The sequence below is a fragment of the Lepisosteus oculatus genome, chromosome 2 (genome assembly GCF_040954835.1).
Source record: "Lepisosteus oculatus isolate fLepOcu1 chromosome 2, fLepOcu1.hap2, whole genome shotgun sequence".
In the NCBI taxonomy this organism is placed as follows: Eukaryota; Metazoa; Chordata; class Actinopteri; order Semionotiformes; family Lepisosteidae; genus Lepisosteus; species Lepisosteus oculatus.
This window is the reverse complement of record NC_090697.1, coordinates 42,908,970-42,936,156: the sequence shown is the minus strand read 5'-3', so window position 1 is coordinate 42,936,156 and position 27,187 is coordinate 42,908,970. Positions and strand designations below refer to the sequence as shown.

The 27,187-nt window shown below is 37.1% G+C and overlaps 1 protein-coding gene across 9 annotated transcripts; it reads left to right on the top strand.

The window, feature by feature from the left end:
* The first annotated feature begins 27 nt into the window (after window positions 1-27).
* Window positions 28-27,058, top strand: susd4 (sushi domain containing 4). 9 transcript variants are annotated; one of them, XM_015350141.2, is made up of 10 exons: window positions 28-131; window positions 525-690; window positions 2,430-2,471; window positions 13,234-13,437; window positions 17,228-17,401; window positions 19,712-19,900; window positions 22,317-22,508; window positions 23,467-23,611; window positions 24,162-24,547; window positions 25,565-27,058. In XM_015350141.2, the coding sequence occupies exons 2-10, from the start codon at window positions 552-554 to the stop codon at window positions 25,597-25,599; spliced, it is 1,506 nt and encodes a 501-aa protein (XP_015205627.1). In that variant the 5' UTR covers window positions 28-131; window positions 525-551; the 3' UTR covers window positions 25,600-27,058. The 9 variants fall into 9 exon arrangements, with proteins under 9 accessions (XP_015205627.1, XP_015205634.2, XP_015205643.1 ...); XM_015350148.2 differs by having other exon boundaries at window positions 525-694; XM_069178674.1 differs by lacking the exon at window positions 28-131 and adding an exon at window positions 157-281.
* Window positions 27,059-27,187: the final 129 nt, after the last annotated feature.

The window sequence follows — 27,187 nt, the reverse complement described above, 5'->3', positions numbered from 1 at the left end:
GAGCGCGTTCGCGTTATCTGCCGGTAATTTTCATTGGAAATCTGCCGAGCCTGGAACATCTACCCCCCTGCATCAGCAGGGTAGGAGGAGAAGGAGGAAGCGATTTTTTTATTCATGTTTAACATTTGCAGGTAAGTAAAGAGAGGCGACGTGTAAAAGCAATGCAAAAAGCCCTATTATCAGCTTGTGAAATGCGTTAACGTTGAAAGAAGCGAGCTCGGTTTAAGTAAAAGTATATTTCAGGACAGGTGTCGGTCTGCTTGTTATCACGGAATGCTACGGTACGTTGTTAAAGAATGCAACAAAAAATCTACAGGCCTTGGGAAGAAAACTATAATATACAGATCCTCTTGTATTTGTTAACCTGCCTAAGCATTGCCTTTTTGCTTACGGTATTTAAACGTGGTATTGACATTTTTTATATGTTATCGCAGCTTAAATACAGTACACGACACAAACGAGACGTGTAGATGAGATGAATAGACTAATGATTTCTACTACGGCACATTTTCTATTGTTTTCAGAGCACCGCTATCTGATGATTTGTTCTGATGAAAGATGTATCATCATGTAATGAGATCAAGGTGTGGAGATCCATTAATATACCACTACTATACGTCCCCTCGAAAACTCCTGACGCTGATCTTCTGCTTTCATCTTCAGTTGCACACCTGCTCTTCAGACTTCACAGTAGGTACGCTCTCCGATTGCTTGGCCTACTAATGATCTAATTACTTGTATTTAAATTCATATCAATTTCATTTATGATCAGATTCTCATATTATACTTTTGCCTAGATATATGAAGTGATTTAAATGCTAGTACGTTCTTTTTGAATCAATTTGCTTATTATTATTTTAGCGTTTAACGGGGCTGACCTCTATTTAATTATTAATCAGAATTTACCCTCATAAAAACATGAAAGAATTTGTATTAGTACTATTTATATAATCATATACAGTATAGAGGCTGAATTTGATTATGGTATTGTGTCATCAAAGTTGACTATGTTTCAGTGAGATTGGTCAATGAAGATCTAGGTTTCTTTTGCATTCATGACCTGAAAGTATGAAAATGTGTACAACGAGGCATTAACTAGAACAGTCGGAGTGAAGTACTGTAGTTTACAACACCAGCATCCCATCTAGGATTTGTAGTCAGGACCGTTCAATAAGAATACAGAGCCCTGAGTGCTTAAATAATAATATAAATTAAAACAATCTGAAATATAAGGGATATTGGTTTCTGTCCCAATTAATGGAGTACTATTCATCCTCTAAGAGTAGAGTTTTTTAAGATTTTGTTTTGTTTAGTTCATATCCTGATTTGCCTTTCCCCCAGATTTTAATGAGCACCAGTGCTGCTTTAAAATTTTAATAGGAGTTCCTGTACTTCCTGCACTAGACTACACATACAGTATGCATTAGGTTTGAACATGTGAACCTACAGTATGGCATAATAAGCCTCAACGTGAACTATTAGGAAAGAATATGTAAGAAAATGGTGAAGGAAATATCTTCTTATAGGATCATTGTTCATTAATAAAATTATGGATTATTTAGATCAATAACATTGATAGTTTTTTTAAAAAACATTGGTTTTCAAATTGTATCAACTCTGGCACTGTTTAAGATTAGAATTACTGTATAAATGGGTAATCATTCAATTCTGTCTGTGTACAGTATGTACTGTACTCTGTACATACAGCAGTAGGCAAAGCAGTAATAAATTGGGTTGAATTGTCTTCTATGTCTTAGTGGAGAGTAAGACTAAGACTAACAGTTAGGCAAAGCAGTGGTCTAATATCATGTTTCGCTCGTCCATCCATTTTTCAACCTAATTCTTCATCTCATACAAGGTCACAGGGGAGCTGAAGTGTATCCCAGCAAGCAACAGGCGCGGGAAAGGGTACACCCTGGCTGAAACGCCAGTCTATCGCCGGGTACACAGACACACAAACCCACATATGGGCCAGGCCAGTTTTCCCAGGAACCGGTTAAACTATCAGTATGTTTTTGGACTGTGAGAGGAAACAAGAGTGTCCAGAGGAAACCCACATGAATACAGGGAGAACACACAGACTCCACACAGATATCACCCCAGGAATTGATCCTATGGCTCCAGAAATTGGTTTTTATTTAGTGTTTATATGTTGTCTGTGGAGCATTGGCTACTTTCAATGATGAACGGAATTTATAATAGTCAGCCATTCTTTGTTTACTCTCTGTATTATTACTCCTTACCTTGCATATTGTCACAATCTCTATCTGATTAAAACACAACATTAACAAACAGGAAATTACTTTTTGGCAGCATGGTGGTATGGCAGTTAATCCTGCAGCTTTAAACCTCTTGGGTTCAATTCTAGACTGGTAAACCTTCCATGTGGAGCTTGAATGTTCTCATATGTCCTTATGGGTTTTCTCTAGGTGCTCCAGTTTCCTCAAACCTTCCAACGACAAGCTGGCTAGGTTAGTTGATGTCTTAAAATTTTGTATTTGTATGACCTGCAATAGACAGGCAGCCTGTCAATGGTCTTTATGGGATAGGCTCATGGTCGCTGTGACCTTTACCAGGAATAAATGGTTTACAGCATGAATAAGTAGAATTATATTTTAATGTCATTCTTTTTTTGTTTCCACTTTAATTTAGACCCAGGATTGTCAAACAAGTTTTTACTATAGCTATTGCCTATATTTTCAAGTTTAAATAATGATTGAAGACTAAGTTTCAGATCCATTTTGTCTTACAAAGAACTGCAATATTAAAATGTTATACTATATATATTATAACTGGATAATTAGATCCAGACTATAAACTTCTGATCGTGCCAAAAACTGATCAACAGATTAAATGACACAGTAGGGGTGTTGCAGTCATAATAGTTTTTTTTTTTCTATGCAGGCTAGAGTCAAGGTTACTTTTGAGTAATCAACTAATACTGTAATGACTCAGGAAAAGAAGGCTTAACATTTACTACAGTAAAGTAATTTTATATAAAATGTACAGCTGTTAGAAAACACAGTTTTTCAGGAGTTATGCCCTTGAAAGGATGTGGTCAGAGTCTGGCTTTTATGAAAGGCATTTCTAGACCTTCAAAGTTCATGAACTCCCACAGTAGTATACACAGTAGGTATTTCCGAAACAAAAACTGTTATTTGCCTACCAATTATGAAAAGTGTTAAAAGATATTTTGACTTTCATAAAAAAACAGCATTTAGAATATTTTCAGATCATCCTTATTCTAACACAAATCTAGTTTTTGCTACTCATTGCTACTCTTCGTAAGTATGTTTTACTAATCAGTAAATATCTTTAGGGAGGTTGTACTGTAGTTTAAGGCAGTAGTTGCAACATGTAGAGTCTGCTCTTTTATCATTTTAAATCCATATATGTCAAGACCAAAATAAATTGAAATGAGCACCAGCCTTTTCAAAATGTCCCTTTGAATTTATATTCTTTTTAAATGTTGAATTATTTTAGATTTTCAACCTATTTTCCTGCATAAATGGTGCCTCTTAAATAAAGTTTTGTTTCAAAAAGCATAGGAGAAAATAGTTTCCCTTTATTTTTCACACAATTATGGACTAATCTTCTTTTATTCATATTGACAATGGCAATTATCAACAATTAAGTGCAACCTTTTGTGATTAATGCATCGTTTTAACTTAAAGTCTAAAAACATCCATTATATACAGTATGTAGTATTGTATGTGTGTTATATGGACTAAGACACACATACTATATGTATTATTGTGTCTGGGAAGAAAGTGTGTTTTGATTTCATAAGCAAAAGCAAGAATTTTAACCATGATCAGCAGGAGGCTGGTGAAAATAGGGATCACCGCCCCTTTATTTCCCAAGTCTTTCTTTAAAACTCTTTCTTTTGCATATGAAAGCAAAACTCTTTGTGTCCAGTCTTGGGTTGTCATCACATATTAGAGATTAGGCTTCATTGCACACGAGACACGTTGTTTTTTACATATGATATGTCTTTATTTGCTATCTTTAGATAAAGAAATATACATTAATTGGATTTTGAAGAGTGAGAGATGGAAAACCATCAAGAGGAGACAACCATAGGAGGCACATGTTTGCTGTTGATGAGATTGAGTATTACGCAGTGATTTATTGAATGAACTCCGAATTGGCATAGCATCCTGTTTTGAGCTAGAATTGCTTCTTCTTTAAAGGGCACAAAGTACACAGTCTTATGTGTGCTCTGACCTTATGGACATTTTGATGGCTAGCAGACACAGATCCAAAAGCAGTTATTATAATACTGTTTAGACCCACTTGGACTTGAGTTTCACTGATGCACAGGGAGCTTGTGCAGAGCACCTGACAGACACAAAGTGTGGATAGACAAACAAATGTTATCCCTGGAAGAGACAATAAATCCCCCTTTTTTGCCGCTGATAGTTTGTGTGTGAGCTGTGTGTACATGTGTAGCCATGGAAATATACACAGTGCCCAGTGTCTAAGGGTTCCTTACTTCTAAAATGGCTGAAAACATTGCTGACAAATTAAGCCTAGCATCAGAGCATTTTGAAAGGCAGTCTTTGTGGTTCATCACATATAGTAAAGTAATACAGTAGGTAAAAAAAAATTGAGGGATGTTCTTTGTAACCACATTATCTGATGTATCGCAGTCATTTATTTTTAACTTTATCATTTATTTAACTAAACATGTCAGTTAGGAAGTAATTATATATAAACATCAAGGCATTCGTGGCAGCAATCTGAGTAAATTTCCTTGCTCAAGGTCATAGCCACAGCATTCTATCAAAGAATTTGTATACACAAATCAGGTCAGGAGTCGACAGCCTTCACACTGCTGCCAGTAAACGTAGGGTCTCGTGACATGGAGTGGCTAAGCCTACCAGTTCATTTTTTACTAAGTCCGTTGATGGGTGAAGGAGTGCCCAGGTGGGATTTTGGAATTGGTACAACTTTAATTAAATAATCCAACATTTTTCCTGGTCTCCCTGAAAAAAAAGATGACATCAATAAAACCAAATGAAAAGCAAGGGAAGTGAGCATTAGCTTTTACAGAGGCTACCTTTGTAGTGATGCTGCATGAATAAATCATCCTGCCACTCGAAAGCTAGGAGGAGAAATCACTGAAATGCAGATTGCTATTTTCAAGTGTGGAGCATTGTCACGTAGTACTGCCATCGACAGCTGCAATATCAAAGTTTCACCTTCTCCTTCTATTCCGAACTTCAGTCTGAATGGCACTGTGCCATTTAAAAAATGCAGCCTACTATAGAAAGTTTCTTCTTCAAAATAGAAATGATAACAATGATGACAATAATAGTTAAGAAAATTGCAAATTCCTATGAATCATTGCTTACAAAACAAGCAGTAATAACATAAAATACCTAATGTTCTGTTAACAGTTCCTTTATTCAAAGCAGCAAAAAATCATAATTGAGATTCTGTAAGCTTTTCCTTCACAAATAGGATTTAGAGCTACAAATATGACAGCTAATTCTCCCGTCTTAGTTACTGTTGTCTGTGTGCTGGGTATGACTAAGTAGTATTGCTTCACATTCCTGATTATGTAACTACAGATACAGTAGTTTACTAATCATGGATTTAGTATTAAATGAAAAGTTCGACATAAATTGTGTTGTGTATTTTCCCATAACTAATTTAGTTATTTTACTTTCCTTTTGGCAAATTATATTTAAAAAAAACAGAAGAAATGAATATTTTCTAAGTCTATATAAGAAATATTACAATAAAAGGCACTTAAAACAATAACTACTTATTACTTATTACAATAAACGTTACTTGAAAAGTTATTTGTTTTAAATTTTGATTGTTAAGGACCTTATTTGTTCTTAAGAGTATCCAAGGATTAAATAATTAATTTGTAAGTAGCTGTGACAACATCAAAACAGACTGGTGAATATGTTAAACATTAAATGTTGTCTTCCTGCATCATCAGCATCATTATCATAACACTAAAAAGAAGAAAATGAAGAAGATTTAACATTTTTCTCTTTTCAGCTATCTCTGTTGCATTTTCAATTCAAGAGTAAAAGAACTGTAAACATTCGCATCCTCTTGTCCCCTTAAAGGTTTGATGCTGCCCTGCTAACTTCACTTTCTCACAAATCCTCTATGCACTGCTTAATTTGTAAATCACAAAGTGCTGAAGCTCATTGTGAGCAGAGAGCAAATGTATGGGTGCATAGCACTCCTGTACAGCAGCAACTTTTAACCTCTACACTTTCAATGCATTTTCAGGCTGCCACTGTCAATAACATTTTAACAAGACAACTAAAATCACACCTGAGGAAGGCTCCACAGCCGAAACGTTGTGTTTTCTTTCTTCTCTTTTCAGCATGGAATAAACCTTGTTCCTATAATAATATTATGTAATTAGGCCAGTGGTATGGTGGCCGTAGGTTAGCATTGCTGCCTTACAGCCCTGGGGCCCTGGGTTCAGTTCCAGACCTGTGGTGCTGTCAACATGAAGTTTGTACGTTCTTCCTGTGTTTGTGTGAGTTTCCTTCGGGTGCACTGATTTCCTCCCACAGTCCAAAGACATACTAGTAGGTTAATTGCTTCCTGGGAAAATTGGGCCTGGTGTTTGTGTCTGTCTTCCCTGAGATAGATGGGTGTCTCGTCAAGGGTGTCCATTGCCTTGCGCCCTTTACTTGCCAGGCTAGGCTCCAGCTCCCCCACGCCCCTGAATTGGATGAAGTGGTTAGAAGATCGATGGAGGTAACTGTCCCATGACCTTTCCCCTTTACCCCAAACCAGACTCACGTCTTCCTCTTCCTCCTCCAATAAAACAGAAGGGAATCTCGATTCTGTCTCATTGTGCTCGTGTCTGTGCAGCGGAGGCTCTCAGTACTTGTATCTCTCTGCAGTGACTAGCATATCCTCTCTGTACTGTAAATAACAGGGTAATAAACCTGCCTGAGCCTGATTCATCTTCCCCAGCCTGTGTTTCCACCCCACTATTACTAGGAAACACCAGAGCTAGCCACTATATGGTTTTAGAATCTGACTGTATAATCTCCCATATATTGTAGATGTGACAAGGCTCAGTGCTGTGAGCCTGTCACGGAAGTAACATCGCCCCGTTTAAAAACTGTAGAATCCCGAGGCAGAAGACCCGGTCCTTCAGTGCAGCTAAGTTTGCTGCTTTCAGCGCTGTGTGACTCTGAACCCATTAGTGATTGAACCATGCCAGGAACAGAAAACAGCTGCATCTGTTACAGATATAGCCCATGGGTAACCATGCTAACAAAAATATATTGCTTTATTTTAAGGCTAAAACCCTTATCTTTTACCTTACTTTCATAAAACCATGATTAAAATACATGTCTGCTTTTAAAAAGATTCTAGTGGGTATGTAACAAAAGGTAGTTTTTTTTTGTTATAGCCTCTCCTAACATTAGCCAGATATTAGGAGATATGTATAACATTTTAATACATTCACTGATCAATTTTCTCCTCATTTCTGAGGAAATGTGTTGTTGAATATTGGAGTATGCAACATTGGAATGCGAAATCCATCCCATATCAATCCCATTCAGTTTCCTGGCAATCTACACTGGCAGCTTGTGCGGCGCATCTGCAGATAAGTAAAGCTGCATCCTGTTCTGTTTTCTTTACACTTCTGGTCTGTTTTTGATGTATTCATACATGGTCAGCACCATGTTTTTTTGGGGGGGAATGTGATCGATGAGTCAACTATACAAAAATCTTTAAAAAAGATATTTAAATTGTAAATGAACGTTAAGTTTATTGTATGGCTTAGAGGTCCCAGAGTGCAGACAGTCTCAAATCAAGAGGCGTGGGAGCTGAGCTCCATCACAAATTAAGTGCATCCTTTGGCCTTCTTCTATAAATTCTCAGATCCAGACAGGAAGTATATTCATTTATTGTGGAACAGAAAGGTTGCTGGAACAATAAGAACAATTCTCACAGGCCTGGTGCTGCAATAAGGTGGATGTCTTAAAAGTTGTTTGTTCTGACAGCTGGAAATTTCACTTCCTTTGAAAGGCACTGTCCATTAGCAAGGGGAAAATTAATGGAGGCAGGTTAGGGAGAGATGGGATGTAGTAACAGAAAACACTGTTTATGACTTCTGTAAGCCTGGAAAGCCATAATATCTGTGGGTACAGACTTTTCACTGAGTATTGGTAGGAAGAGATTTGGCAGAGACTTCTAATTGAGTGTGCATTGTGCATATATGGAGGCCAACTATTTTCAAAAGGCAGGGAACATCTGGCCCTTCCCAAAGCTTATACAGTGCCTTGCAAAAGTATTCAGAGTCTTCCAATGATGTCTCATTTTGTTGGATTAAGAAAGAATGAAATTAATGACATTTAGAAAGAAAATAACCTTGATTTTTCTGTGCAGTTTCTACTGACATTTCATTTCTTTTACCCATGAAAGTGTTTAGAGATTCAAGTTTTGATTTAAAATACTCACTGATTTCTTATTCAACAAAATAGGACATCATTGGAGGGGGGACAAATAATCTTTGCAAGGCTCTGTACATGAAAGTGCAGACGTCCTTTGTATCCAGAAAGGAGATACTGTAGGTTCAATCTTATGTGCTTCACTTATGTTAAGATACATCAGTGATCTGTGGCTTTATTCACAAAGGGGATTTAAGTGAGGAGTTTGAATACAAGGCCTCAGACTTCAGCCTTACTTGAGACTTTAGACCAGGGCTGAGCAATCCTGGTCCTGGCAAGCCCAGTTATCTGCAGGTTTTCCAGCTTTCTTTAAAACTGAAGTGAGAAGTGCTAGGAGTGGCTATTAGATTGGTCTCATTATGCCAATAATGAGCTGATTGAGCTTGTTAAAAGTTGAGTTGGAATGAAAAGCTGCACTGGCTATTCAGGACCAGGATTGCCTACCCATGCTTTAGAATTAGTTCTTAAGTGAGATCTTTCACTACCCTGCTGGAGTCTGCATTTATATTAACCTTTGCCTTTAGATAACTGTCTTAATGCTTAATAAGTTAAGGTGTTTAAGCTTAATGCTTAACCATTTTGGGAAGATTATGTTTTGCAAACAGGAGAATATGATGTTTCTAAAGCAGGCTCTGTCTCTTTAAGAAATTAGTCACTGAAGGTAGTAGATGTATTGCTAAATATTCAGCATTAATACCTAGATATTTACATATCAATCTGGAATCTGTTTTACATCTGTTTCTTTCTAACCCTTTCTTCTTTTTTTGCTGTATTTTGTGCCTGTTTCATTCACCCAAGTTTTAACAAGTGTGTCAAATTTTTGTTACATTTTGTTAAATAAAAAAAAGTAAACAATAGTCATACAATGAACCACGCAGTAGAGTAAGGGATTTTTTTCAAGAGCAAATTTCAAGGGCAAGCTGCTGTGTATGTCCGAGAGGAGACAGGCAGCCTGAAAGTGAGCAGTTCTGAATTTTGTTTCTCTCCCTTTTAATTGGATCCAGAGGACTGTAGAAGCTTCTGTAAATCAGCCTGGCAGCCTGTGCTGCAAGCTGGCACATATTATGTGGATTGTGACTGTGGAACACATTCTGTAAATCAAATGAGATTAATGAGAACAATTATATCAGTAGTATGAAGATCATGCACGATAATTCCACTTTAAAATACTGTATATATGTTCTTGGCTTTTATTTGCATTCAGTCACATCTTTTGGACCAAGAGGTCCTGCAAAGAAGGCCAGGTACAGTATGTTCTGATTTTTGTGGTCAACAAAATAATTCGCCTAACTATTTACTTAGTTAGGCATATATGCGATTTGCAGTTCAGGAACATTAGCTTAATTAAAAGTACAGTTACTCAGAAAACACCTTTGAGTTTGTTAAGAACAATTACAATTATATAGTGAACTAAATTATCAGACCAGCCACAGTATGTAACTGAGTTTCAAAGGGGAACTGCAATGCTATTTACAAATTTCGGGATTCGAAAGAGGTAGCATCGATGAGTGAATTTCAAACCACAATAAAAGTAAAATGTACGCTGTAACTTGTAAGTAGGCTTGTGAATATAAGTCTTGTAATCCAATAGAAATATTGCTCTTGATTTTGATTTCAGTTTTGCCAACAAATGCTACTTGCTTGTTATCTCTGTAAGCAGATCACATTGGAACATTTCTGCAGATGTAAGGGAGTATTACCTGTATTTATACTCCCTTACATCCCATTACATTATTCATTATGGAGACTAGTGAGCAGGAAGGGTCACAGCACGTTGCAATTCCTGGGAACTCGAAATGCAAGTTTGCACAAAGTTCATGAGTTTTGTGTTTGATTTGTAAAATTCTTCTATAAATTCAATTAATTTCGTTATGAGATTTAATAACAACTCTGAGAAATTGGGATTGCAGTTCCCATTTAAGGTGGAACTGACACCATATGAGACTAGATCCATGTCATTATCAGTAGCCACTATGCATCATCCATACTATTTGGCGTATTCATCAGTCTGTTAACTACAGGTGTCAAGTCACAGGATGAAGTAATTATTACATCTAGAACATTGTTTTAGATTCTTCCTACCTTTGTACCCCATAAAGAAGCTGCTTTTCCTTTTTAGTACAGTGCAAACTGAAACTTTAATTACAGTCAGGCGTGCAATGACACAGATATGAAAGATTTATGCTTTCCTCTGCTATAATCTGTTTCCAGCTTGATACATTTTGTCACGGTATGGTTTTCTTGCTTAGTTAACTTTTTGTGTTCATCATAAAACTGCAGTTCAACCCTGCAAAATTTAGAAATTGCAAGATTTTGAAATGTCACCTAAGCTTATAATGCATAAAATGTGTGCTGAATCCATCAGAACTGTCTGAATTCTTCTGACTGATAGTCGTGGTTTTCAGCAGATTATTATCACAATGTAATCTTATATACAGAAAAAACTCAATAATTAAATGCTGATATCAGAGCTCACAAGTGATTTCTTACGTACTGATACATTCATTTATATTGCTGATATCTTTAAACCCAGGCTGAGATTAAAAGCTTTTCTAAACTCGTGAAGGGGAAACATATCTTTTAACATATAATATTACATGTTAATATTTCAATTTTGTTATTATTGAGCTTATTAAAATCTCATCAGGAGCATCAGAATACCTTTAGTTTTTGCATTCTTTCGGAGACACAAGCCATACACTCACAGCCCACTCAGTATTGATGGAACGAAAGTGGAAACAGTCATCAGGTTTAGCTTTTTGGGAATTCACATCTCTAAAGATCTAACCTGGACTGTGAACACTGACTATCATGAAGAAGGCTCAGCAGCGCCTTTATTTCTTGAGGTGCCTCAAGCGATGGGGGATGCTAATACATGTGTTGGTGAACTTCTACCGCTGCACCATCGAGAGCGTCTCCACCAACGGGATCACCATGTGGTATGGCAACACCTCTTCGTGAGAAAGAAAGGCACTGCAGAGAATGGTCAATATGGCCCAGAAAATCATCGGCTGCAGTCTCACCGAGATTAAACAGCTCTATGAAGACCGCTGCCGTGGTAGAATTCTGGCCATCACATAGGACAGTCACCTCCCCGGGCATGAGCTCTTCACCCCACTGCCCTCAGGCAAGAGATATAAGAGCATACGGACACTTACCACTAGATTCTTCAATAGCTTCTATCCACAAGCAGTGAGACTGGCGAACACATTTAGCCATCCCCCTCGGACCACACCTACACCATCACCATCTACCTCTTTATGATTTCTTATCTATTGCACATCTCCAGTCATTGTTTACACGTCTGTATTGTTTACATTCAAACTGTCTACATGTTTACTTGCACATTGTCTATTGTTTGTTTGTACATTGTCCTGATGCACTGTTTGCACTTTGTTTTGTTTTTTACACTTGTTTTACAATAGAGAGACTTCTGTAAGTAAGAATTCCATTGTACCAGTAACGGTTACATATGGCAATAAAGTTCAAGTTCAAGTTCTGTATTTTTGGATACATGTATCTGTAAAGTTTGGATTTCGGAGTAGGGTTACATTTCTCCTGTAGAAGGAGAAACCACATATTGTAACCCTTATGGCAGCTCAGTCACATAAAAAATATTATATCACACTTTGCTGAACAGTAAATTTGAACTGGACCATAAACCAATAGAGTATAGTCACAATGGAGTGTTAAAGGTTATGTTTAGAAGTATATGAATACATCCCAGCAATGGATCTAGTTTCAAAAAGAAAAAGGTACACTGAAAGTTACACATTAATATGCATTGTATCTCCACCTAGCGGTTACTATTGAGATGGCTGTATTTGTTTATTGAATTTCTTTTATCCTCTAATTTGTGTATTGAGTAAATAGAATGTAATGTGAAATGGTTTACCAGTTTTTTTTTAACATTAATCTCTAGATGTTTGGCCAGGGGTTAAATAGAAATGTAATGTAAAAGTAATAGGTTCATTCCATGCTGAAAAGAGAAGAAAGAACACACAACGTTTCAGCTGTGGAGCCTTCTTCAGGTGTGAGAAAGACAGGGTAGTAAGCAAAGTTAATGTAGAGGGAGAACAAAAGCTGGGAGAGAGGAGGAGCGAGAGGCAGGAGCAGGGGACAGAAAGAGAGGCCAATCAGACAGAGTGGCCAATCTGGTAGTGTGAAATCAGGGTAGGTGAAGAGAGGTGTGAAATGAAACCTACAATGAATAGAGAGAATTGAACCTTTGCTTACTGCCCTTTGTTTCTCACACCTGAAGAAGGCCCCATGGCGGAAACGTTGTGTTTTCTTTTCAGCATGAAATAAACCTATTGCTTGTTCCTTTGCAGCCTACGCATGCTGACACAGCTACCCACCTCAACTACTAGAAATAAGAATGTCAGCATAGTACCTGTAAAGTGCTGTATTTTTTCTTGCCATGAGATCCTTCCCATTCATTCGTGAAATATTGTGCAGGCAGAGCAACCAAAGTCAAGAAAAAAAAGCCGGTGACTCTAATCTATCCCTTTTTAAAATTCTAAATACTATAAATGCTAAGAATATTTTCACCCAGATTTACTACTGTTTGAAATTTAAAAAGCCACAAAGAGAGAGACATCTGAATGCTTCTTTTCTTTGTATATCTATGTGGATTTATACTGTACGTGGTTGTTTTGTGTATTGACAGTATGACTGAGCTGCCTTGTACTGTACATTTCCCTGTCTGACTGGAGTGTTGCCAAGAAGGTTCAGTTTTACACCTCACCTCTTCATTAATAATATACCTATGTTTAATCTGCAGAAAAGCAATTCTGCTCTGACCCCAGCTTCCCTGAACATGGTAACAGAACGCCGAGTTCCGGAGTCTTCTTTGAAAATGCAGTAGCCCATTTCTACTGCCTGGCAGGGTACAGGCTCAAGGGCCCTTCGAAGACAGTCTGTGTTCGGCTTCACAATGAGTCCATGGGCTGGAAACCAAGTCAAAAACCATTGTGCCTACCAGAAGGTGAGAGAGGGAACATTTCACATTTATTAATACACAGATGGGGATACATTTGTATGCATGGCAAGCAAAAAAAACACAACAAAGTCTGTGCAACAAAGTCAGATAAGCTTTTTGAAAACTATTGTGAGGCAGGAGGAGTAAGTACAAATAAAGCAGATAGTATCATTATCAAGAAAAGAGGTTACAATATGAATTAAGTTTAGAAATTTAAAATACAAAAGTGGGTGGCACTGTGGCAAAGGATCTGTGCCTGTGGCTGGAAGGTTGCTGGTTCAAATCCCACAGCCGGCAGAGGAATCCTATGCCGGTGGGCCCCTGAGCAACGCCCTTAACCCCAACTGTTCCAGGGGCACCGTATAAATGGTTGACCCTGTGCTCTGACCCCAAGCTTCTCTCCCCGTCTGTGTGCCTGTGTGTCTCATGGAAAGCAAGCTGGGGAATGTGAAAAGACAAATTCCTAATGCAAGAAATTGTATATGGCTATTAAAGTGATCTTATCTCTCTCTTATCACTGTGCTTAGCATTGCGCTAGGGCCCTGGGTTCAATTCCAGACCTGGGGTGCTATCTATGTTTGTATCTAATTTTCTGTGTTCTTCCCATGTTGACATGGGTTTCCTCCTACAGTCCGAAAACATACTGGTAGGTTAATTGACTTCTGGGAAAACTGGTCCTGGTGGGATTGTATTTGTTTTTAATTTCTGCCTGCCCTGTGATAGACTGGCATCCCATCCAAAGTGTACCCTGCCTTGCACCCGCTGCTTGCATACAATGCTAGAATAGGCTCCAGCACCCTCACAATCCTGAATTGGACGAAGCCGTTAGAAAATGGATGGATGGAAATCAAGAAGCTTCAATTAATTGAATTAGGCTGAAAGATAGTACAAGGGGGAGCTCTACAAAGAGTGTTTCATTGCACCACTAATGTTTTATTTAGCAATAGTGCACAGTTCCCTCATTCCTGCACAGTTTAGGGACATCTAGGCACAAGAAAAAAAGTAAGCAGATTCTCCTGTATTTGTTAAGCTAATGATACAAGTAACACATGGTAAATCAGTAATGTGCATTTTGTTACTTTGCATTGGATTGTCAATACAGAGCACATTGATATACAGGGTCACTTGAATGGAACCAAAAAGTACTGTAAGTACAGAAAAAATAACCAATGGTTACATGGAATATTGCATTACTTTTGTGACCACTTTTCAAGAAGGTAGTGGGACAAAACAAAACACTCATTCTCCCAATGTGATCTCCTCGAGAAGCCAATGAATAATAAGCAGTATAATAAATATTTTTCATATTACACTGATTCTACAATGATATTTTCAATGAAGGAGAACATAGGTAAATACTGTATTTGCATTTCTGTTTTCAATGTGCTATCCTGGCCATATGTCAGCTTTTCTGAAGCCCCATGGCAGAATCTGACACCTAACGTTAGATCTCAGCCTGTCAATTTCTGAATTTCTTTGTAGAGCCTGATCCCTAGTTCTGACAGGTCTAAAGCCCTAGTACTTGACTCCATCTTGAGGTCTCAACAGGCCAGATTCTGGCATTTATTTATTTCCCCAATGTATCAGGGATTTCATGTCCCAACATAGAATCACATCTTGAGAAACTGATTGATCTCGTGCCTTGAAGTGAACACCTACTACCAGCTCAAGAGTTGTGTCAACACAGGACTGCATCCTCTAGGTTTGGATAAGGCTGACAATCTCCAAGGCCACAATATGACCCTCTGCTCTTGACATGGACTATTGTGCCAACACTCATTTGAAGCCTCCATAGAGGCTTGGGCTTTGACTGGCAACCAAATCCTCAAGATCAACTCATCAGCTGTGGTCTTTACCGTGGGATGATGCTTTCAAGGATTCAGCAAGGAATCTAGCCTAAGTGCTGAAGGCATCCTTGAGGCTTTTCAACCCCTTGGTCTCCAAAGGATTTGATTTTGTTTTCAGTTCCTATGTTTTGACCTTTTGATTATCAGCATGGAAAAACATCCCTGGGACCTAAAGGCCCAAGAGTGGATCTTTCCAGATTCTTCAGCCTCAACACATCTTCACTCTGTGGCTCCCAAACCTTATGACACTCTCGAGCCCCTGAGAACTGCAGACTGCAGAAGATTTTCAAGGCCAAGGAGTCCTCCTAGCAATAGGCAACCATCATTCTTTGTCAGCTAGCACTCCTGCATCAGTGCTCCTATGATGTCAAGTGCTCCTTTGCATTTGAGTATTAGATGAGTAGCTTTGCCAGCTAGAATAATTAGCAACTAAAATCAAGCAATCTATAAAGGCTAAATGACCACCTCTTGTTTACACATTTTCTTGTATTATTATTTTCTATGGCTATTGTTAGCAGTTCTCTGTTTATTCCTGGGGTTGCTAGGGAATGGGAGGGCAATGACCTCCCTTTGAGTCTACCTTTCTACCACAGCAGCCTGCTGGAACAAAGACCTTTCTCCTTACAAACAGGGAAATAGCGTCACTGAGCTGTAGGGTCTCCCAGATGTTTTGGTAGCACTGTTGGTTGCTCATTTCTAGTGTTTTTGGTCAATAGACATGTGCTGTCTCTCTCTGAGGATGACCTGCATCCTGGCCAGAACATCAGCCTGACAAGAGGGATACTGTAGCTGCAGACAGTGTTTTTAACTTCTTAGAAAATTCTGAAAGCAGAAAAAATGACACTAAGAAAATACTAGCAAATTATGGCCAGCGGCCAGATCACCCTGCAGTCCATGTGGGTCCTAATGCCCCAGTATAGTGATGGGGACAATATACTGTAAACAGGCGCCTTCCTTCCGATGAGACATAAAACCGAGGTCCTGACTCTCTGTGGTCATTAAAAATCCCAGGGCATTTCTCAAAAAGAGTAGGGGTGTAACCCCGGCGTCCTGGCCAAATTTCCCATTGGCCCTTACCAATCATGGCCTCCTAATCAAATTACTTGAACCATCCCATTGAAATGTTATTGAGATGCATAGCTAAGGCATGCCTTAGATCAGGTACTAGTTTTACCTACTTATTTATCTACTTTTTAACAAGGGATATTAAATAGCTAATTTAAATATTTATAATATGTGTAATATCCTTTCAGTATCACAAAAGGTTTTAAATGATTTTAATTGCAAGCGCTATTACGTGACAAAGAAAACCTTGGCACAAGTAGATATTAATTCCAAATTAAAAAGTAAAAAATAGAACAAGTTTCTAAAATTATTTTGTCAAGCATTGTTCTCGTTTTTCCTCTTCATTGTAAAATTACTCTCCTTGTTAATTGACAGCTTGTACATTAACACAGGTCCCCTCTATAACCTAGTTGTTTTTCTGTGTATAATGCAGATTTGGAATGTTTGTAATTGTAATGTTGATTTAAATTACAAAGGTTTGATATCACTGCATTTTTCATAAGGGAAACAGTTTTGAATGATCAACATTTGCTTTCACATACAACAGAAGAGATTTTATCATTTGACAATTGTCATGATACAAAGGTGTTTGTGTGGCAGTTATCCATCAGCATTATTCCCACTATTAATGGCAGGATGTGTACCACTGCTATGTAGATCATTTCCATAACAACTTGGGTCTGCAAAAGCTTCATCTCTTTACCTATCATTTATCATTTTAAGGCTTTGACAATTCACTGACAAAGTAGTATGAACCACAAGTAGTCATAACCCGTTGACTTGGTTAGTTTTTTAATCAATCAGTATTACAAGAATTATTCCTAATTGATGCAGCCTGGTAAATACACAGTTCCTACTGATACATTTTCTGTGTGATGTTGCAGATTGTCTAGTTCCATATATTGAAGATGCAGATATTCATAACAAAACCTACAGACCGGGGGACAAACTGATAATCAGATGTCATGAAGGATTCCAGATACGGTATCCAGATATGGATAACATGGTCTCAGTGTGCCAGGATGATGGAACATGGGACAGCCTGCCCATTTGTCAAGGTGCCAATATCATTTTCTAATGTTTTTGTATTATATTTTATATATTTTATACTTTGGTACCAGCACATGTTCATTTTCTTTATATTGGTCGTACAGTGTCTTTCAAAATTATTCAGACCCTTAAACAAAAGTTTTTCTCCCATGATGTTACAGTACCTCCATGGATGATGCCTGCTGTTAAAGCTACTATGTGCTTTTTATTCAGACAGTGACTGAGTCCAGCTATAGCACTCAAGTAATCTGATCTTTTAACAGTATGTTTTATGTTACATGGATTTGTTTGTATGTACTGAAAATGGAGAGTTTGGACACATTTATAGCGTACTTACTGTATCTGTACCAGCACATGTGTTCGGCTTACAGTTTACAGTATGCTGGTGACTACAGTGCCTTTTAAAATTATTCAGACTGTACAAATATAAGCAATGGTAGTGCTTAGTAAAAGCTCATAAAGGTAAAAATGGCAGATGTTTCACAGAAATCCTCTTTCCAGGAAATGTACGTCTTAAATTGCATGTGATAGTGAGTTTTCACATTTGTTGGCTTTAAAGTTTGCAGTTATGACACTTTGAAGTGGCAATTGAATATTTTTTCTATGCACAACCTATTCCACACAATAAATACAAAAGAGGGAATAGATAAATAATATAAAAAAAATAGAAAAGTCATGATTAAGTATTCAAACACTTTGTTATGCAAAAATTACCTTAATGAGCTACACAGTTTATACACAAATGTATACACAAAGTGGCCTCATAATGGTTCTTGTGATTTCAGAACAAACACTTTAGAAACAAATCATGAAAACCTGTTCTACTAAAAAAATGGAAAGACTTGAAACCTGCTGTACAAAGAAATCTTCAAGCAACTTGAGAGAGCTTGCATAAATCTACCAAAATGACAGGGGAAAAAATTGCACCAAAATGATGTTTTGGTAGAGTTGGTAGAGACTTTCCCCAAAAGATTTGTGACTGTAATTGCTGTCAAAGGTGCTTCCATCACACGTTATATTGAGTTTACAGGTCAGAAAAATTATCAGTTTATTTTTTTTTCTCTTTTGTTTTTGTTGAATTGTTTTTAACTAGTTTAAAGTCAAAGGTAGTTTTTAGTTTGAGCATTGATGTTTTGAATACAATATTAACTTTAAAAAATGTACATGGATAATTTTGTATTTGCACAAAAGGGGCTGAATACTTTTGCAAGACAGAGTGGTTAAACTGCAGATAAAAAAAAAACTTTCCCTTGGGGCTGTCACAAATTCATCAAGTCATTCTCAGGAAATTGGCACTGACATTTTATCGAATACACAAGAAATTCATGATTTTGGATACTGTTTGTCATCAACCAGGTTGATTAGACGCAGTTCTGCTGTGAAAGTCTCAGGCTCGTTGTCACCACTGGAAGCTGTATATCTGCATTGCATGCTTTGTACTAGGCTGCAGATGCTGTCTCCTCTCTCTCATGAAAATCATATGCTCTCTGATCACTTCCTGCGTAGAAACCATTGTGTGTGGCTTGAATAGAATTAGTTGCCTACATATCACAATAGAACATAATTATAGTAGGTGGTATAAATCAGTAAAGGAACAATCAGTATAACTGTTGTATAAAATAGCTCACTGAAAGAATGCTCCATGGAACCATTGCCTTGAAATTGTGTACCGTCAAGCACAGGCTTCAGATGCTGGAACAAATAACAGTCAATAAGTGCTACGTCTTGATTGTAAGAATGGTTAACTTAACTGTTACAAACCCAAGCTGGCAAATTGCAACCTGTGCTTCTCTGTCCTAGTCAACTGGCAATTTAACATGTCATGTTGATAAGACATTTGACAAAGAAACCATATTACAAATGATTTATTGGCACCCTTCTTACAGAGCTTTAGGGAATCCTTACAGAAACATCTTTCAATGGAATCATTATTTTTAAAATAGAAACAACAACATAGAATCATTCAAAATTACTGTACATCAAAGAAAAAGCAGACGGTACCAACTGTCCCTTAAAGCTTGCAAAAAAATAGAATGTATCCCTTCATTTGAAAGGGTTTTACAATGAAGCAAAGCGTTTTGTTCTCCTGTAATGGAGCACAAATAGTGGAATGATGTGTTGTCAGACAATTGCCTTCAAAATCCTGTGCTTGTTGGGGTTAAAGAGAAAAAATAGATTTGGAAAAGATAACCGATTGTTGCTGTCAGTTATTAAGTGTGTATTTACAAACATCGAAGTGCAGTTCTCACTTTCATTAAGATCGATATGCTTGTGGATGGGATGCTTCTTGTGCTGATGGTGTGCCCCATGTGTTGCAGGCTGTTTGCGACCCGTGGTTCCTCCTCACAGCTACATGAACATTTCGGAAATTGAATTTTCTGTGCCGGTGGGAACAGTGGTGCGTTACCAGTGCTTTCCAGGCTATAAACTGGATGGTTCAGAGGTCCTGGAATGTATGTACAACCTCATCTGGTCAGACATCCCACCAAGGTGCCTTGATGTTGAAGGTAACATCAAGCCTATGTTTATGAACAAGGGAATAACATAATGCTGTTGATTTTCATTGTCTTGATTTAGGTAGCAAGGACTATATACAGATGCTTCGGTGTCTGTTAAAATATGGATAGACTGTTAACATGTTACATTTGCTTGGGACATATGTTTCTTTAAAAGATATATTTTGACCTTTGATTTCCAATGGAAGGATATTCATTAAGATTAACAATGGACCAAATTTCCCCATAAAGACTGGAAGCAATATTATTTCAAAGTGAAAAAGCATATGTTGAGGGTAGATAAATGCAAGCTGACAATGAGTCGCCTTAAGATGTTCCTTGGATTTCTTGCATTCTGCAGTACCCCATGAGAATACCCCCTTGGTATTTTAAAGGAGTAAGTAAGAGGGGCAATGAACTGAAGAACTTTGAACCACAGAACAAAAAATGTTCATTTTTAAATTACGTCTTAATTGCTCAACTTGCTTCAACAAAAAAACAAAAAAACAGTTATCCTGTCAGTATTTTGCAGGCATGAATTTTAAGTACAATCTGTAAACCTTAGGAATTTTTTTCCATAAGACTGTTAACATTATAGGTAGTCCGCTAGAATGGTTTCTGATTATAAGTCAACTGCATTTGTAATTTCCTCTGTAACTGCTTATACCTACTATATCTACACCATACACTTTCTGAGCACAAGCATGCATCCTTATTCAACTGGAACCAGCCCTCCTGCATGCTTGTTACATAAACCTGCTGTGTGAAGAGCCTCTTATTGCACAAGAGATGGCATCTGGTAGCTTGAGTGAAAAGGACTGTGGAGTGAAGCTGAGCGGCTCTAGCTGTGCAAATTGCAAATAGTGTTCCTTATAAATTGCAAAACGCTGGCTCTTAAATTACAAAGCATAAACCGATAAAGAAATATCAAGCAGTATCAAATCAATGATAAAGACAATTCTTTTGAATTATTTAAAGATTTATGTACAGTTCTTCAGAGGGCTCAACAGAACTTTTCCAAAAGGAAATGTGAAAAATGAAGATGAAGGATAAAAATATTTAGTTATAAAGCAATGTAAGAGTTGGACTTCTTTTGTAATAGTTTCAGCTTTTACAGAGAAATATGAGTAGAATAGTATACTGTACACAAATAAAAGATCTGAATTCTTTTATCTCCTTGTGAATTATAGGAGTTCCTCTTAGAAGAGATTTCAGCAATTCTTTTGTTTCCTTGTTGTGGTTAACTAAATTTAAATAAGAAGTCAGCTGCATCACTTTCTTTCTTTTTTAGATGTTGTTAATTGGGGCTATACATTTTGTTGCTCAGCATTTGCGGTTCAATAATCTAGAAGAAGGATTAATGTCTGAAAGACACTGAATGTTACATTTACTGTATCACTGGATTCAGTTTTAATTTCTCCTTTTCTCAGAACATGACTTCCACTTTTTAACACTGTTGCTTTAAAACAAGCAAAATAAAAACAAGACCTTAATTTCCTAAGGCTTAACCACATTTCAGCATTTCATGATACAGCACCCTCTACGCTAAATGTCACAATTGCCTGTGTAATACAATTTGTTCTGTTTGTTTTTAACAGTAAAGTAACTTATTACTAGGATATTACTAACTGCATAACAATAACAACAACAATAATAATAAAAAATGTGCTACATAATGCTGACTGCTGAATGTTGCTTGGAGGCTCAATTTTGTATTTAAGTGATATGGGGCCCAGTCATATTAAACCCCCCAGCCCCAAACATTGTGGTATTCTGCTATTTTCTGGAGCACTTGTCTATCTCTGATATTAAATCCAGATTCCTGCTTGACCAGCTGCATTAGACTCTGCAGATCTTAATTTGCTGAGCATTTCCCTTTTAGATTTTAGGTTCTTCAGAATCATATGTCACTGGAAAAGCAAAAGGTTCCCTAAAGGATTTAAAACCATAGCAGCATTTATAATATTTAATAACAGAAATAATAATGGGTCACAGTGGTACACTAGTAAGCATTGCTGCCTCACAGCACTGGGGTCCTGGGTTCAATTCCAGACCTGGGGTGCTAACTGTGTGGAGTTTGTACAGTACGTTCTCCTTGTTTTCACGTGGGTTTCCTCCAGGTGCTCCAATTTAAAAAAAGTCCAAAGTCTTCAATCCAAAAACATACAGGTAAGTTAACTGGCTTGTGTGAAAATTGGCCCTGGTGTGAGTATGTATTTGTTTGTGCCCTGTGATAGACTGGCATCCCATCCAAGGTGTATCCTGCCTTGTACCCGCTGCTTGCCAGAATAAGCTCCAGCTTATATAATCATAATAATACATAATGCTACTGCATAATACTGAGTTTAGTTGCTTGGGAGACTGTTTATGCAGTAAGAGAAATGTACTGTATGCTTACCTAAGTGATAAAATGCATCTTGATTTTCAGTTTGCCCCTTGCCTCCCATGGTGGAACATGGAGACTATATCTGCCATCCTAACCCCTGTGACAGGTATATTCACGGAACAGTGGTGGAGTTCTACTGCGACCCTGGCTACTCTTTAGCTAATGACTACAGGTATATCACCTGTCAGTATGGGCAGTGGTTTCCCCACATTCAAGTGTATTGTGTTAAATCAGGTGGGTATAACAAAGTACCAAATATTCTGCTTAATTAAAAAAAAACTTATTTTAAATAAATACTTTTTAGGGTTTTATATATTGACATTTTTTTCTAACTTGACAATGATTCCAGGGAGAGAAGGAAGAAGTAGTTCCAAATGTCATCAATATTAATGATAATAATGTAAATATTGTATTACAAAATAAATACAATGATTGTGCCAAACCCAGTATAATTAATAAAATAAGATTTTAATTATTATTTTTTCTGATTGGCAGAAATAATAATTAATTATGAATATTTTAATGATTATTTTTTCTGAATGTACATTGTAAAAACAAAATATTGAAAACAGTTTTAATCAGTATTAATTCCTAATTAATATAATTAAGGTTAATCAGATGATGGTTTTACTTACCTACTTAGTAAGATGATATTGTTTGATACCGGACAAACAGACAAACCAACCAAACCAGGGTGTACCTTGTCTTTTGTATGAGAAATTTAAAGTTTTAAATAAACAGTAAGAAATAGATTTTTACCATTATAGTGAGGTATTTGTTTTGTGGGAGGGACATAAATCTAATGTTTAAAACAGCAATACGTTTTTTTTTAATTCTAATAAAAGGATACTTGTTTTTTAATTTTGAGCAGAATATTCATTTTTTTAAAATATGTATACTGTATTTGATTTGTAATTCAACAAAATGGTGAGGGGAAATACTTTCTTATGGTGTTGGTTATTTGCAGTGATGAAGTTTCACATCTAACTGTGATGTGGAAGGATATTAATTCAGGCATTGAAATGAAGAAGAGTCACCTAAATAGTCAATTTCACTTTTACTCAGTTACCTTACATTACCTTTTTCTCTTCAAACAAAAATTGATAGACTGTCAGTGCAACATAGTATCTCTTAAAATGTATAATGGTTTAAACTTATAAATTCAATACAGTGCATGTTTTTACTTCTGCAGAGCCATCCTGGCCAAACTCTCAGGAATCTCTGCTGACAACATGGAAGGTGTTTGCATTCACGGCTACCAGTGTGTTGCTGGCATTGCTCCTTGTCATTCTGGGCAAAGTGTTCCAGTTCAGGTGCAAGACTCACTGTCAGCTGAGGTTTGTACATTTCTTTATACACATGCTTAGAAAGTTGAATCCAAGTAAGGGATTACTCTAGAGCCCTAGACATTAAATATCATTAGTTAATTTCTGAGTGGCAGTTGTCCAATCCAATTACAGTTGAAATTATCTGGATTTCTGCATGAATGGCTCCTAAAACGTGATCTGATCTTCATCGAAGTCTTATTCAACAAATAACACAGAACATTTTACATTGTTATATCTTTATTGAACAAATGGTTTAAATGGTCAAGGTCATTGATTTCGTGAGAACTCAAATAAAATTTGTGAGAACATTAATAAAATTAATGTTTTCATCTCCTGGTTCTTCACTTCTAGGCTTCACAAGTGAAACATTCAATCCATTTTCTTATCCATTTGCTTTCTCTTTTTCTTCTAAAATTATAACTGAGAGACATTGTAGAGCTACATGGTTCTGAAGCTGTGAGTTCAAAATAATTACTATTGTCCTTAATAATAATGAAAAGTTTGCACCTTTCGTGAGTTTTTGTTCTTAATCAACAGCATGTGTTATGCTTTCCCACAGAGACGGACAACAAGGTGCAAGTTCTCCCAATTTTGTAGTGGTAGATGGCATTCCTGTACTGCTGCCTTCCTACGATGAGGCTGTGAGCAGCAGTAATGTTCTGCCACCAAGCTTCCCGCCCCCTGCTGGACAAGGGGAATCATTGCACATCGAAGAACAGGGACCTCCTGCTTATCCCGGTCATGTTGAAAGCATCAGTGCAGTGCATCCCGAGACCAGCGAATATGAAACCTGCGAAAGCCTAACAGATTCCTTCGAACACCTCCAAAGTATATGTCCGTCGTCTACGTGTCCAGGGGGACTGAACAACACATCGGAGAGAGCAAATGTTATGACATCCACTGCAGACACGGCTTCCACAAGTCCCAGCATTGACATAGCAGATGGTATGTTTATTTCTCTATGACATGCATGCACAAATTATTACATGCAAAAATAATTTCACTACTGTGTAATTCAACATTGCTTCCCTGAAAGAGAAGGCAACGTGCTTCAGATAACTCTAAAACGTCAAACTAATAAGTGGTCCCATTTTATTTAATACTCCAGCTGGATCTTACAGTTTAAAATTACAGTATTATCAGTGAAAACATTTCCTCATTAAAAAGTGGTTTTAAAAGTGAACACACGCCCTACCCTAGAGTATCAGACACAGTGGGTGAGTCTTTGCAGAGAGTGGCTTAGGAGTGTCATGCTATTATAGAGCTTTGTGGGTGAGGCAGGCATGGTTTGGAGACATTCTGCATGGAGTGCAATATGCAACTACAAACATTTGGGAGGCCTCGGATTATCTACGAGTCTCTCTTCATCCTCTTCACATGTAGAGTACATTGTGCAGTATGAAAGTGTAGAAGAAACACAATTGTCTTGAATAAAGATGAAGTGGAGGATATACAGTACCAAATCTCTTGCCATTATTGCTCCCTAGTTCTCCATCATAGTGCCTTTTCCACAGTCTTCGTATACATTCAGCTAAATGTCAAGTAGTCATTTTTTAATTGAAAGGAAACATTAGGGATGGTACACATATTGTGTCATTGTGAATAAAAGAGAATACTCATTTGGGTGACTGGATCTTACACTTCATGTTAAGTGGCCTATTCAGGCGTCTTCCTCAAAGAATCTGGGCAGTGGTTTGATTGTCAGAGGGCAATTTTCATCCCTTCAGTGGTTGTCCTTTTTCAGGAAATTATCATTTGCAAGTATTATTGTCTTACAAAAAAGGAAATCTAAACCACTACAATAAACAAAATCTCTCCAGCCCATGAATATTATGACAACCATTCATGACGTTTATCACAATTCTTTCAAAGTAAGGTGACTGAAATAAAGTAAAATGTGATATATTTAATTTAATAAATATATCATTTTTTATAATGCATCATTTTATTATTCTCTTTCAGAAATACCACTTGTGGAAGAAGAAGAAGGCTATTAATCCTCCTTTATTCAGAGTTCAGATTTCAGAACAAACCCTTTATTTGAAATACACATCTAAGAACACACTTCTTTACTGGTTATGAATCATTTTAGCTTCTTATCTGATCACTAACCTTATAGCAAAGACGTTAATGATCCAGCACTTTAAATAGCCTTACCCAGAAAATGCTTAGTGACAAACAGATAATGCTGTCCAGTGTGGTTAAGCATAAAAAAATACATTACCAGTTAGAAACAGAAATGGATCATATATTCATCCATCTATCCATTTTCTAACCAATTAATCTAATTCAGGGTCACAGGTGAGCCATAGTCTATCCTGGCAAGCAATGGGTGGGATATACCCTGGGCATTCCATTGCTGGGCGAGTTCACCTACAAGTCTACCTTTGGAATGTGGGAGGAAACTACAGCACCCAAAGAAAACCACTGGAAACACACAGGGGAAACCATAAAAACTCCACATAGATGGCACCAGGTCCAAAACTGAACCCAGACCCCCAGGGCTGTGAGGCAGCAATTATACCCCCTGTAGCACCGTGCCACCTGTCAAATGTTCACTGTGAGATAATTTCATGTGCAACATGAATCTCTAATTGAGGATGTGGTATCTATACAGTATGTGCAGAAGATCCCTAACTTTTCTTTCCTTTATTTGCTTAAATATTTTAATGAGGTGTCATCCATGGAAATATGTAAATCAGCCATAGGAAATCTTTTAATGCTCACTGTTGGATTATTATAAACCAATGAAGCAAATATGTGTTAAATCTGTGACTGTTCAGCCAGACTACTTCCATAATCTTTGTGTTTTGTAGTGAGCAAACTATTGTTTCTCTTTTTAGAAACTAAAAGTCCTCTTCATGGGTTGCATGTTTGTTTTTTTTCATCAAGGGTGTGAAAATGTACAGTCAGTGATCGCTTGGCTATTTCCAAAGATGTTAAAAAGGGTAGAATGAATCGAAAGGTCAGAACATGAAACTTGTGTGTTTTGTGGATGGATTGTGTATTCACATCACTTTTTTATTCAGTGTTTTTCCTTTATGCTACATCAAGGTGGAATTAAGCAAGGCTGAACTAGAAATATTTAGCAGAAAAGTGTTGCATCCACTTACAGATGTTTAAATTGAGTGTTATGAGATCACTTATAATCAGTAATGTGAGTGTAAAAACTACAGCATGAAAGGTTCTGATCTGTTCTACAAATGACTGATTTATACTGACATTTATGTCTTCAATTTTGTAGGATGGAAAAAATACACATTGCAAAAAGCTGTAATTTAAAACACCTTCTCACTCTTAACCGAACAAAATGTTTGCACTGCTGGTCAGGTATACAGAATTGACTGTTAGAACATTCCCCAAAAATGAAGATAAGTAAATTTAACGAACATTGCGAAATCTGTTTCTAAATACATTATATTTCTATAGTTATCATTAAATATAAATATAAAATTACCATATGTTTCTGGGTCGCATTTTTATTAAACTGATACAGATGGCATGGGAATGTTTTTAAATACTGTATATAAAATAATTAAACTATGTTTTAATTATTTTCCTGAACATCCTTGTTTAACCAAGATC

Bases quoted from the DNA above. Each gene is read 5' to 3' on its own strand.
- susd4 (XM_015350141.2), top strand. From the start codon at position 552: ATGAAAGATGTATCATCATGTAATGAGATCAAGGTGTGGAGATCCATT. The intron at 19,901-22,316 runs GTAACATCAAGC...CTTGATTTTCAG, and splicing joins AAGGTGCCTTGATGTTGAAG to TTTGCCCCTTGCCTCCCATG. The intron at 24,548-25,564 runs GTATGTTTATTT...ATTCTCTTTCAG, and splicing joins CAGCATTGACATAGCAGATG to AAATACCACTTGTGGAAGAA.